At 43.4% G+C, this 14,461-nt stretch overlaps 1 protein-coding gene across 1 annotated transcript in view; it reads left to right on the top strand.

The window, feature by feature from the left end:
- The window catches only part of PPTC7 (protein phosphatase targeting COQ7), a 175,081-nt gene extending 161,821 nt beyond the window's left edge, over positions 1-13,260 (top strand). Inside the window, exon 6 of the mRNA XM_086943019.1 lies at positions 12,159-13,260. Coding sequence (XP_086799145.1) covers positions 12,159-12,217 — 59 coding nt within the window. The 3' untranslated portion in view covers positions 12,218-13,260. The remainder of the gene's footprint in view (positions 1-12,158) is intronic.
- Positions 13,261-14,461: the final 1,201 nt, after the last annotated feature.

Genomic DNA, 14,461 nt, shown 5'->3' with positions numbered 1-14,461 from the left:
GCTGGACACATGTGAAATAGGAAAATCGAAATGATAATCCAAAAGCCGTGCTTAAAGTCGCAAGCGGCAAGGTGCCATAGTAATCAAGCATCCTATTACGAAACAGAATCAGGAGCTGTTGGACGGCTTCTTGCGCAGGATGAGCATCCATGTTTTATAAAGCAAAATATCACTAAAACGCCTGCAGCCAAAGCCAGCAAAACAGGGAATCCGCCAAACAAACTTGCGAATATAGAATGAAAGAACGCAGGGATAATACCAAATACTTTTTCAAACTTAGTCACGAGACCACTGCTAACCAATTAAAAAAAATGTGCGAGTCCAGACGTGGAGGAGGCATTAAATATTTGATGAACCAGCTCGCAGAAATGAAACGGCAAGTCAGTATTTAAAAGTGCCTGCACCTCTGTGCGTGTGTTAGCTATGTTAAGGACATAAGTTTCACGTGCCGAGCTCAGGGCCACTTCTTTTTGAGACAAAAGGGCTCTTATTCGGCTCAAACCGTTGAACTCCGCTCTCAAGGTTGGGATGCGCGGCCAGATGGAAACATCTCTATTCCCATGCGTGGGTGGATATAACACGTTCTTGCAACACACCACACGTTCTGATACGGTAACCACATAGGCGATACCGACCATTAACCCACAACACTCCTCGTTATTCAAAAGTAAATAACTACCGTTAGTCAATAAAGTGAATGTGGGAACTATTGCAGGAACCGGTGTGCCTTTTAAAACACACGCTAAATTAGGCCGGTCCTGATTACAAGAACCAGGCAACTAGATGTGTCTGCATATCAGTGAACGGTCAGGCGACTGTGTGCATTCTTCACCATTCAGATTCACTTCCTTCCCTCCCTTCAGACATCTGTATGTGTATGGTAAAGACCATGTCTCATGTAGGAAAGCACTGCCTAGTGGTTCATATCGCCCTATAGCAATATATCGCATACAATTTGTAAATTTATACAGAGCAAATGGTAAAGTAATAATACCATGGATAAGCCATGTAGCAGCTGCCTCAGCTACAGAAAAGGGCAAAGATTCTAATTTTTCAATGTGTAACATAGAAAATGATGCATCTCGCATGGAAAGCATGCGCTGCTTGTCAGTCAAATTAAATGGGGCAAATAGTGATGAGACGTTCATGTAACTCCAAGGCACTCGACCAGCTTTCAGAGTCTGTAGTGTCCATGCAAACTGCATAACAGAACGCAATTGATTTTGACCATGATATAATACGGACACTTCATCATGCACAATGTCAACAACAGAAGAGACAATATTGTTCAACGTGTAAATTCGGGAAGAAAGCAGGTTAATACTGTTATCGACAACTGCAAATACTTTTTCCAAATTTGCTTGGTCAATTGCCCTTAGGCGCTTAGCAGCCTCAATTTGAGAAACTTTCCAAATTTCATTGTAAACTGCATAAATCCACCGCTTAGATCTACCCTTAGCCGGGCCTTTTATAAAATCATTTAAATCCACATTTTCAGTTAACTGAGACAGATGTAGTTTAACTGCAGCTAACGTGGAATGTTGCAACCAATTCTGACAGTTTCCCCACAGAGTAAGTGGTGACAGTATAATCAGTTTCAAAACGGGGATCTGGTCTGACTTGTGTGAACCCTTCAGCCAACCTCAGAAACGACGTTGGCAAGAATCAGCACTTCTTTGCCACAACAGCCAACCCTTTGGATCCAAACTGGATACATTAAAGGACGAATTGTGTAATAGAGACTGTATCTCACGAATAGACAAATCAGAAAAATTACCCCAACCTGAATATTCTTCTAATTCGGGGATAATTGGTGTATTTAATTTTTTAGAAGTAGCCAATCCAAAGCATGTTGTTTGGGAAATAGTAGAATTTAGAAACAACATGTGATTCGGGATGAGACATGCACGGTGCAAAGCCTCAGTGCCTTGTACCTGTTAATCTTTGGTACCCCAAACAGATTTAAGGTCAATTATTCCCTTCCAGAACTCGTAGCCATCTACAGCCAATTTGTCTAGAAAGGACTTCGAATACAGCAACTTTGTATCGGTAAGTCTAACTTTGGACATGGACTTTTGTGTCATTCTGAAGTAAAATGACTCAGGATTCGATTGATTAAAATCTGTAAAATAACAGTTTTTTCAGAAATGTATTGGAGCTTTCTATTAATGGAGCTGGGCAGTGTTCCCACTGCGTGTAATTCACAGCAACCCTCCTGGAATTCGTCTTATGGAGAAAATGATTACCATAATGTTGGAAGCAAAACAAATCACCATAATTAACAGAATCTAAATAGAAGTCTTCAGCATCAAAAGCTGCATAATATTTTAAATCAGAGAATAATGCTTATACGGCCTGAATATCCCAATCATCAGAACGTATATTTTGTTTAATCACATCCCCCATGTTTACTCTAAGCACATTCGGAACATTAATCACTTCAGTGGGGCCATGTATTTGAAATCTAACCGCATCCCACACAATCCCATCAAGGACAGGCCAAGCAGTAATGTTGACTGTATTAAATTCTCGTTTCAGTCTCTGTGCTGAATGTGAGGAGGAAAGAGGGGGCCAATGTTCCATTAAGGTACCGAATTCCTGTTCTTTCTTTGACATAATGACCATCGATCAGGCGGAAAAAAATAAAACACAAAACCAATTGACATACAAAGATAAAATGAAAATAGAATCAACCAAATGTATGTCCAAGGGGGAATTAAAAATGTTTTTTAAACAAAGTGGCATATTTCGCAATAGTTGAGGGTTTCTTTGAAAGTTCCGAAACGGAGTCAAAAGAGAATCTGGACTGGTCGGCCAAACGAGTCTGCAAATCAGGCATTGATAAATCAGCAGGATAGGTGTAGTTCAGCTCATCAATGTTAGTAACAGGAATAGTATTTAATAAAGGACTGGAAATAGCAGGCATCTCGAGGGACACCTCCGGTTCTGCACCAGAAGTAATAGCCAGCACAGTGCCTCACCATGGAAGGACAGGATACAGCCGGTGTCATGCTATGAAGAATCGGCCACCCTGTGTGTCTTTACATTGTCAATTGAGATAAATCTGTTTTCCTTACGACCTGGAAGTGGTGGTAAAATGACTGTTCTTGTGCCCTTCACTCCAAGAACTCGAACCGGTGCACGATATGGGGGACCAAACTCTTTCTTGTTATCGATCTTCTCTCGAACCAGTTCTCCAACTTGGGGTAGCCAGCCAACTACCGAGATCTGCAACGCATCATCCGATGTGGAGGGCAAATGTTCCTTAGCTAGACTGTCTCTGGTCTTTTGTAGATCCTGTAAAACATTGCAATGTTCATCTACGTCAAAGGCAGCGGCCTGGGCCTTGCAGTCTAGCCCGTCGAGGTCAGGTACATACATCTTGATACCAAAGAGCATTTCGTACGGGGTCCGCCCACCCAGAGACCTTCTAGGGAGATTATTAAGCGCACGCTGCACGCCATTGAGGTGGGCCAACCAGTTTCTGCCAGTGCCTATAACTCGAGCTGTCAAAGATTGCTTTAAGTCACGGTTCATTCGTTCCACTACACTATTACCCTCGGGTGTGTACGGACTCAAACTTGACTTGGACCCCCAACGAAACCATAGCATCCTTATACGCCCTAGAGGCGAAAGCCGGACCCTGATCCGAATGGAAGGTACCACAGGCAAAAATCTCTATAAAGACTCGCAAATCCTTGATGACAGTCCGTGAATCAGCGCTCCGATGTGACCATACCCACACAAAGCGTGTGCATGAATCAACTGCTACTAAGATGTACTTGTATGCAGTATCCGAAGAAAATGGACCGCAGTGATCCAAATAAACGCAACCAAGCGGTTTATTAGAGATACACAACTGTGTCTGAGGCGGACGCGCAGCAGTTGAAGGTTTAATCTGCTGGCAAATGTCACATTGAAGGACATAATCGCGCGTCTGTTTGTACAGTCCCCGCCACCAGAACCTTTGTTGTAGCTGAGTTACAGTGGCTGAGACGCCCGCATGCGCAGACGCCACACCTTCATGAGCTGCTGTAATCAAAGCAGCCCTGCGATCCGAGTTGGGAACTAGACGTTCGCCAACATCAGGAATTTTCACATAAGGAACCTTATCGGGACTTAAGTGGTATGTGTACTTCGAAGGGAACCCCGCAGGATATTTACCTCCCTTCTCGGTGGTAGCAATAGCTGCCAATATGTCATCATCTATCTTGCTTTTGGACCTCGTGACTGCTGCAACTAAGTATTTCGATACCGCTGACTTCGCTGCTTCATCAGCAAGCGAATTACCAACAGCGTGGACCCCCACGCGCTGATGGCCAAGAGTATGAATCACAAACATGAGTGGCAACTTATCTTTAAGTTCCGCCACTCGGACCCAGATCATTTTATGTTTTATTGTGCTACCTTTGGAATCACGAAATTCATTCTGAATCCAAAAGAACAAGTTTTCATTGTAAGACTGGACACAGTAGTAAGAGTCACTTACGATCAAAGTCGTCACACTAGGATCTGCGTACTCCAATGCAAGCATCAGAGCACGAAGCTCTGCTAATTGTGCGGTGCAGTCCCCAAGCGTCTGCGTGTGCACGACACTGGACTTGAACTCCTCGTTCACCATGGCACCGACCACAATGGCGCATGCGGAAACGTAGGCATGTTTAGAGCCATGCGCAACTTGCGCCGAACCATCAGTGTAAATGATGCAATGGAAATCCTCCAACGGCCGCATTGCTAAAGGAGCAGGATGAACAAATTCATACTGTAAATACTCCTGCGACCGTAAAGTGGCGTCAAAAATAAACGTGACATCCTGGGATGTCAAGGATGCAGCCCACTGAATCCACCTAGGGTGCAAAGCTTTGTCATTTGGTACACTGGCTTTCGTAACTGCCTCCAAGGCAGGACACGGGGTAACAACCAACATGCGTTTTCCTTGTGACAGGGCACGTTCTTTAAGAATCGCCATCTGTACAGCCGTTAACTTTCTCCACAGTGGAAAAAAGCAGTTCAGCCGAAGTGTACAAGTGTGACTTGTAAGCAATAGGTACTGTATCCCCTTCATTAAAAGTCAGTTACGTGAAACCCACCGCCCCAGGGATAATTCTTATCACCAGGTTGGTCTGGTTATCACGAGTCTGTAAGTATTCAGAAGCGAGCAAATCAGCCTGCAAAGACTGCAAAATGGCTGAATGCTAAGGCAGCCAGCATGATTTGGAAAAAGATGGTTGTATCAAAGCATACAAAGGCTTGATACGCTGGGCATATTCCGGAATGTAAGTCCTCCCGAAATTCAAAAAGCCCAGTAAAGATTGTAATTTTTTCAGTGTTGTCGGAGAGCGCAACTGTGCGCATTTCTCCAGGAATTGAGGTGCCAACCCCTTTCCCTCGTTGTTAAGCTCGTAGCCGAGAAACAACACTGTGTATTCTGCAATGTGCGATTTTGCAAAGTTAAACTTGTAACCTATGTCTGCAAAGTTACAAATTATGCTATTAACTCGACACAGATGCTCCCAAAGATCGTCGTCTGTGAGATAAATATCATCCACATACGAACAAGCAACTGGGTTGATTCCCTCCAAAAGAGAGACTATGCGGGCGGAGAAAACTCCAGGACTATTCTTATAGCCCATCGGGAGACGTCGAAACATTTTTTGCACACCGCCGCAAGTAAAGCTGGTCCATTGGGAACTTAGACCATCTAATCTATGGGCATAAAAACCATTGGAAATGTCAAGCGTGGTTTTGAACTGTTTACGCTCAACACTATTCACTAAAGCAGAGCCGTGAGTATTCTGAACTGCACAGTTACGGCAATGCGAGTTTAAATGCCTATAATCCAAAACCAAACGATATGAGCCGTCCGGCTTGTTCACAGTAAAAAGGGGGTTATTCATCGGTGACACACACGTTTCAATTACACCTTGATATTCCAATTGTTCAAGGATAGCCGCGACTGAAGCTTTGGCTTCACGCCGTATGGGATATTGAGGTTGAGGCTGCGGCTGAGACCGTAAAGGAATCTCGTGGCTTGGAGACAATTTATCCCAGCCACACTGATTGCGGTACACAGCCGGTGCAAGCGCCAGAGCCCACTCTTCTGCAAAATGCAGCGCTTCCACTCTCGGTACAGTGTGCGCGAAACTGGGGAGGATCACCTCCTCCCCTCGCGGAGCTGCGAGAACAAAAGGCGGGGGCCAGTCAGCCTCCGAAAGCAAAATGTCATACGTAGACAAAAGATTTTCCCAAAATACCCCTTTTACAGTTCGCTGCATGTCACCTTCGATTAACAGGACAATTTCAAAAAGACGTTCAGGGGGAGCAACATGCGTATCAGCCGTTTCAATTACAACATAAGTGTCAGTCGCTGTCACCTTCAACAGTGGACGGAGGGCCTCTCTCACTATGGTAATCTCCGCCGCGCTGTCCAGCAAGGTCAGAGCCCACGTCAGATTCCGAAGCCGCGTTCTCACTATCTGGGGCATATCGATGCGCTGTCAGGGCGGCGACCTTCTTCGTGGCAAACTGTGGTCTCTTGGGCGTAGTGCCTTCCTGCTGATCTCCACCGTTACGCAGGCGGGGCTGACCACGTCCTTGCTGGCCACCCCGGCCCCTGCCGCCCCCTCCACCACCGGTTGACGGAGCCGATGAGTCCTGAAAGGAACGAGGAGAGCGTTGGTCAGAAGCCTGAAACCTTTCAGGTGATTTAATCATCGCGCGATCGCGCAAATCATAAACTCGATCCGACTGCGCAGGCAACGTAGACGCAGGAGTAGAAACCTGTGTTTGTTGTTGTTGTTGCTTACCCTGATTCTGCTTTTTAGGCCAATTCTGTTTCTTGGACTTAGGTTTACCACTAGTTTCCGAAGACTGTCCCTGGGGCTGCTTTTTCTCTTCATCAGAAAAAGTCCTAAGACCCTTTGCATTGCGGCCAACCGTTTTATAAGCCGCCACAATTATTCTTGCTAACTGACGGGGTTTCTCGGCCTCGGGAATTAACGCCAGAGCGTTAGCCACCTGAAAGTTCACTGCATCCCCCTTGACATTCGCAAGGATCAGATCGCAAACTATATCAAAGGTGCCACACAGGCGCATACCCAACTCAACCGCCGACTCCGGTCCGTGATCATCTTGAACACGTTTAAGGACCGCAGACAGGTTGGTCACAGACGGGGTGCCATAGCACCTCGAATAGACCGCTGCAAAAGTCTTACCCCAGGTCTCACAGTCAACAAGTTCAGGGGCCAAATCTTTCGGTAAACTAAGTGTAAGAATCCGGTGTTTTTCACCAGGATTCGTATTAGGAAACACAGCCTCCAGCTGGTCGAATTCCTCGGCAAGCCAGAAAGGAAAATCATCCTTATCCTGGGGCTTCTTGCCCATTACGGAATTCACCATGACAGGACTGATTTTCAAACCAGCCTGTTCTGCTCGAAGCTGCGCACCCCTAGGGGCCGCGTCCTGAACATTACGGCTTGTGTAATGAACAAGTGCTCTAATCACTGACACAGCGACCTCATGAAGTCGCCGCAGATCAGCCACGTTACAAGTGGCGCGATTAGGGTGAGGAGTGAATCCAGCCAAAGAGGGCCAATTAGTGCCCGGAATGGACAAAGGACCCAACCTCGGAGCAGTTAAAGCGTGTGGTAGGGCGCCACCAAACTCCATGCTGCCAAACATCAATAGGAACCTCCAGTGCCCTGTACGGAGCATACGCAGCCGGTACAGCTGAGGCAGTGTAAGAATGGAACATACCAGAATTAGCGTCCACAGGTGGAAATGTCACCCACGAAGAAAACAGTTCGTACGGGTAAGCATGTTCCGCACTCACTACCAGAACCACAGCCATGCCTTCCACAGGGACATTAAAAGCCCGCAAGTGGTCACGCACCGCAATGCGACTATGCTGCGGGATGTCCACGGCTTGTGCCATGTCAGCACAGGAAATTGGAAAAAAACAAAGAATACTATGTAGCACAACTGGGTAGTAATTCAAGGAAACCGATTTAGATGAATTCAAGCTTGAAAAGACCTATTTTAAAAAATAGGCAAGTTGTCCGACACCACCGTTTTCCAGAAACGGGAATGAAGGGGTTAAGGTTTGAATGATATACTACTCGAGTGTCATGATATAAGGCCAACAACGTATGGGCGCCATGTAGCAGGGTTTCCTTTCTCCCACAGAACTGTGCATAGAGGTCTAGAACCTCAGTGAATTAGGATGACCCAAAACTCACCTCCGTGTCAGAAATCCCCTTACCGAGCTAGCTACAGTGTCTCATTGGTCACAACAAGCTGACCAATGACTTAGACAAACCAGAACATGATCTTAGGTTACCTCAGGTATCGTGGAACACATCAACACTCTTTTGTTATATAATCATTTCAAACCAAAACTGGCTGTCAAAGAACACACGTGCAAGTTTGAAATATTTATTTTTCAATGCAAGGTTCTCAAACGCAGTATCTTATATAATACCAGAATACATATTATAAAAATCAGTTATCAGCATAGTCACTAATCCATAGTAAGCAAAAGGTGATAGTATATTATAATACAGATTCCTATATTTCGCGCACCCTATTTAGCATACTAGATTATATCTAAGAAGGTCTCATTTGGGTTTTTAGCAGGGCGGGCCCATACCTCTAAATGTCAGTAGGAGAAGATCACATCAACAGCTACCGGCTCTCTGCATGCGAAGCATCAAGTGTGTTGATTCATTCCCTGTAACTATCTTAAACCCGCGTAGAGCCCAATGTTGGCAGCAACATTATTTGTGTTATGTCTAATGTGGTGCGAGGATCAGGCCTCCAGCAACCTTGTGTTAGGTTATTCTTAGAGGGTGCAGTTCTCAGTGTGCAGACAGTTGTACCAAGTGTACCAAGCACAACTGATATCAGAGCAATAACATATTATTCTCAAATAAATCACATCTTTCGTCTAGGTTGAAAGCTACAATAACAATTAGGTGTCGTGTGCAAACTGAAGCCGAAGGAAAATATGTTGTTTAAACATTTAATAAACTCATGCTAACTTAACACAATATATAGAAACACAGTAACCATATGACACAACGTCCTTCCACAAGACATTCTTACGCATGCAAGTGGAAGAGGTTCTATATGTGGTGCATGCAGAATGGTCACAATCCGGTGAAGAGTCAGGAAGAAGCGGTTCTTCCATACTTGTTGTACCTGGCTAAAGCAGGGTTGAAATTTAACTCCATTAAAGTGCATTTAGCCGCTGTAACTGCGTATAGGCGATCACCTTCACAAACCTCTTTTTTCCAGTTGCCAGCAGTAAAAGATTTTCTGCAGGGTCTGAAAAAGGTGTACCCTCCTGTACGTCCTCCTTCTCCTCCCTGGGAGCTGAACCTAGTACTATCAAAGTTGATGGGCCCTCCTTTTGAGCCCATTCATAAAGCTACTTTACAGCATATTTCCTGGAAAGCGGCTTTTTTGGTAGCGATTACGTCAGCCCGCAGGGTGAGCGAGATTCAGGCCCTCTGTACCAAGGAACCATATACAGTGTTTCATTTGAATAGAGTAGTGCTGAGAACGCACCCTTCTTTCCTGCCGAAAGTGGTGTCAGATTTTCTTGTCAATCAGTCAATTTCTCTGCCCACTTTCTTCCCCAATCCCTCTACTCCAGCTGGGAGGGCTTTACTCTCTTTGGACCTGAAAAGGGTTTTAAAGTTCTATTTGGACAGGTCCAAGTTGATTCGACATTCTGATCAGTTATTTATTAACTATGGATCGATCAGAACTGGTCATGCAGCATCGAAACGTTCCATTTCCAGATAGATCGTCTCGTGTATCAAACTTGCTTACCAATTGGCGCAAAAACCTCTGGGGTTTACCCCTAGAGCGCATTCTACTAGAGGTAGGGCTGCCACGGCAGCTTACCTACAGAATGTGCCCATGTCTGAGATTTGTAAAGCGGCGACCTGGATGTCTGTCCATACATTTACCAGACATTACTGTCTAGATTCGGACACGAGAGCAGATACCCAGGTAGGCCAGGCCTCCCTGAGGAATCTGTTTAGCAGCTGAGTTATTGACTGTTATGATATGGTTGGGTCATGTACTTCTCATTTACCTGCAGGTGGTTGATGGGCTTGCTATTCTATTCAGTGCTTATGACTATTAATGAGGATCTCCTGGAAGAGAAGCATAAGTTACTTACCTGTAATCCTAGTTCTCTTCCAGGGGTATCCTCATCAAAGTCATAAGCAACCCACCCGCCTCCCCAGGTAAATGAGATTCGGTACTATTGCAATCTTATGGTTGAGCTCTGTCTTCAGGGTTATGCAAAGAACAACTGACCTAACTGTCACCCCTGAGGCATGATGGGAAGCCTGGGGTCAGGGCTGTCTTAAAGGCACGGTGCCAGTTTTTGTTGAAAATGGTTTCATTTTCTATGCTATTGTTTTACAATGCAGCCTAAGGGCTAACAATGTCTATTTATAGGCAATTTTCAGGATTTATGAGTGGTTTTACTCATTAAAACACAAAGTTCAAGGGAATTTTGACCTAATGAACCGCCCTGTGGAGTCCCTCAAGGATCCTCGCTAAGTCCCACGCTTTTTAATATCTATGTTGCGGACTTGGCGAGGGTTATTAAATCACATGGGATGCGATTAACTACCTACGCGGATGACACCCAGCTCGTGTTGGCGGTACACAAGAACGGTCCAGTGGTAGCAGCCAAGTTTCAGGAGGGGTTACTGGATGTACAATCATGGATGCATAGTAACTGCCTGAAACTTAATGCAGAGAAAACCGAAGTCATGACTTTCGGTAAGCTTTCTCCCGAATGGTCCTCAACTTGGTGGCCCAGTCAGATGGGCTCCCCCCCCCCGATTCCAGCTGTTAAGGTTAGGAATTTGGGAGTGATCTTCGATAATAGGCAAACTTTTGGTCATCATGTCAACAAGGTGGTCTCTGCTGCATTCTTCATGCTGAAAAAAATAAAAAAAACTCATGCCATACTTACCTGATTCGGCAGGGAAAACACTTATCACCACCTTAGTGTTTTCGAAGCTGGACTATGGAAACGCCCTCTTCCTTGGCACACACAAATACATCCTGAACAAACTACATTCTGTGCAAAATATGGCAGCACGGATTCTGCTTAATATTCCTTGGCGACACTCCACTTCAGTAGCCATACGCCATCTACATTGGCTAAGAGTGGAGAGCAGAATCAAATTCAAGGCTCTCTGCATCGCCTATAAGGCCATTCATCAGACTGGACCAAAGTTCTTGAAGGAAGCTTTTCAGGTGTATATACCTGGAAAGAATCTAAGATCAGCAGCAAGCTACCTATTGCATGTTCCCCGAACAAGAACGGCCACATGGGGAGACAGACGTTTCCTGGTAGCGACCCCCATACTGTGGAACACACTCCCCTTGTATATTAAAACAGCACCAACACTCATTGCCTTTCGTAAGGCCTTGAAAACTTGGTTATTCAATTAATACGTTCGTGCCCTGAACTTTGTGTATCCTAGAGCATCTCACTGCGCCTAGACACCCTAGGGTATTAGTTGCGCATTAAAAATCCCATAAATAAATAAATAAATAAATAATGTGTTTTTTGTTTCCTTACTAATTGCAGTACATGTACATGTGTTTACATTGTTTTAGCCTCAGTTTTGGAGCTGCATTGGTGTGAGAAAAATAATATATGTATGTACATATATGGGGAGCGAGATGTGTTTTTACATATATATTTATATGGTTTCCGGGGTCCAGCACATGGGCGGGAATATTCAGTGCTTATGACTTTGATGAGGATACCCCTGGAAGAGAACTAGGATTACAGGTAAGTAACTTATCAATAAAGTGCCTTTAATGATTTGATTCCTCCTTTAAGTATACTATTAACATGTTCTGATCAACACCGTTTCAGTTCTTTTGACTATTCCTGTGAAAAACTGTTGAAGGTCTTACATGGAGTGCCTGCTGTCCTCTTTAGCTTGTGTAGAAACTGTGTACAGTCTTGGTTTATTGAGGCCTACTCCCTGATGATTGGAAATGGTTGTTGTCCAAATGGCTTGGCTCTCCTTTATGTACGCACATAATTTACATTGAAAATAAGTTCTTTAGCATGAAGACTAGTCTAATTTGATATTTATTCTGTTTTGTTGCAGGAGGAAAACCCGATGACATCACAGTTCTTCTTTCTATAGTAGCTGAATATACAGACTAATTTGCCTGAAATATCGACTTTTTTCTGTTTTTTTTAAACCCAAACGTCCTACCTTCAAATGTGTGGTTTCCTGCTGGCAGGACCATTTTCTTGCGTTACAACTGTTTGGTGGCTGTTGCCTCCCAGCCCGTTGCCCCTACTTAAGAAACGGTGATCTAAGAACCACTATTAAAATATACAGAGAAGCAACTGAAAAAAAAGAACTTCAAACTAATCCATCCTTTCTTTTTTTAAATTCAAGTGGGACCGACGTCAGCCACCTGCCTGCTACATAGTAAACGAAAATGTTAGAACAGTGTATTGTGTGAAAACAAAATTTATTGGTGGAATGTAAGGCCAAGCTAGATGTCATTGGACCTGCCTCAAATCCCAGGGAGTGTTTTTATTGACAGTGTTTAATTGTATACCGATCTGGTGCAGTCGTTCAAATACAAATCAACAGGACGTGGAACACATCGCTTCTGTGCACCATAGGGCGGTTCGTGAATCTAAAGCAGTATATTATTCCAAACTAACTTGTTTCCTGCACTTAGTCAGTCTGAACACATCCCTGCTCGTATGCACAGAGGCATCTAAAGAGTCCTGACGTACCTACACTGAAACTAATGTTTAAGAGCTTCTGAATCAACTATAATAATGTTTACAATTATTTAACTTCTGAAATCTAGCATTTCTTCATGGATTACAGTAGAGTACACAACTGTCAGCTGGGTATTTAGTTCAGTACAGTTCACGTAGAAGTTAACTGCTGTTAAGTTAATTTTTGGTTCATTTTTTGTTCTCTGGTAGAATTATAGCTCTATCGATACTTAAATCAAAGCCATGTTTTTTTACATAGATCTATATATATATATATATACTTGTCGGGTAACATTTGTTTGGAGACGTACATTATGGAACCATATTAGTAATCTTCACTTTTTAAGAAACGTCTGTTCTTCATTGTGGCATTACAGATATGTTGTAATATAGAAAAAAACGTGTCTTAAAAGGAGATTTTATTAAGTGGCTTCATTGTAATAAAACTGTTGTCCAACTTTGAACACCCATTTTTTTAATACGCTTAGTTGCACTGTATATGTGCTTGTGTGTGTGTGTTCGACCTATTTAAAATCCTTCAACATGTACCATGTACATGTCATACTGTGTCATGCTTGGAAGTGACATTTCATTTTTTACGCCTGCGGTTCAGTAATGTATCTGTTTTGGGATTGGCACTATTGGTTATACATATTAAAGCAACCAAAATTACTAGTTAAAATGCCTTAACTGTCCTATTAATAATAAATCCTCAAATTAGTCAGCAACGCATTTTGAATGCCTTTTGAAAGTTGAAGTTTATGGCAATGTGGTACAAGTGATAAATGCTTTAGTTTGTAATTGAATGTGTCTTATATCTGATTTGACTTCTTTCTATGCAGCTCTATTCCAAGTTTGTCAGCATGAGTTGGCTTTTTGCATAGTATACCATGACTTTATGTGGATTAGGTTAAATCCTTTTGTCCATGTTCGCTAAAACATGTATTTTGTCATGAGTGGAACCGTATTAGGACCGTAAAACACCTAGAATGCATTCGCTAGAAGTAACTCATGTTAGCAAATTGAGTGCCTCTAATAGACTATTGGAGCTTATGTTGATAAAGAATTAATCGGGCAGTATGTTATTAACCAGTTGGTTCAGAAATGATCCTTTGTGGCTCTGTAATGGCTCACATTAAGCAGTCTGACATTTTTTTTGATTGAATTTTACTTCGCTCAGTTCTTTAGCAGCTTCTTCACTTTTATGTTGCTTGTAAAAGCTGCTTCTTTGTGGACCGGTAGTGGTCCATTGCCTTGCAGTTGGCAAGAGTACATTCTTTGGATCTAGGTTTTTGAGAATTCTCCAGAACTTGGTGAAGTTTTTGAAAACTAAGCACTGCAGTTTAACGTTGCATGACTATTCACATATTTAAATGTTTGTCTCAAGGCTACGAGCACTTCTGGTGTACATTTTACAATATTTTCCCTTACACTGAAGAGGGACACATTTTCCAATTTCTGAAGGTTCTTCATCATCTTTGAAAGATTTAACAATTATTTTTTTAGAGGTCAGTCTCAGCACGATTGTAGTCTTAAAGGTACAGAGCTCTTGTCAGATTTGCGGGGAGTTCTAGGTTGCTGCAGTTAGTCATGTGTTGCTACCTTGCTTTTGGTCTTATTGTGTTTTTTGTTTAAGACCTAATGCTTTGCAGAAGTTGCAAATAC

The sequence above is a fragment of the Lissotriton vulgaris genome, chromosome 11 (genome assembly GCF_964263255.1).
Source record: "Lissotriton vulgaris chromosome 11, aLisVul1.2, whole genome shotgun sequence".
In the NCBI taxonomy this organism is placed as follows: domain Eukaryota; kingdom Metazoa; phylum Chordata; class Amphibia; order Caudata; family Salamandridae; genus Lissotriton; species Lissotriton vulgaris.
Note: the sequence above shows the minus strand (reverse complement) of the source record. Positions and strands in the feature narration are given on the sequence as shown.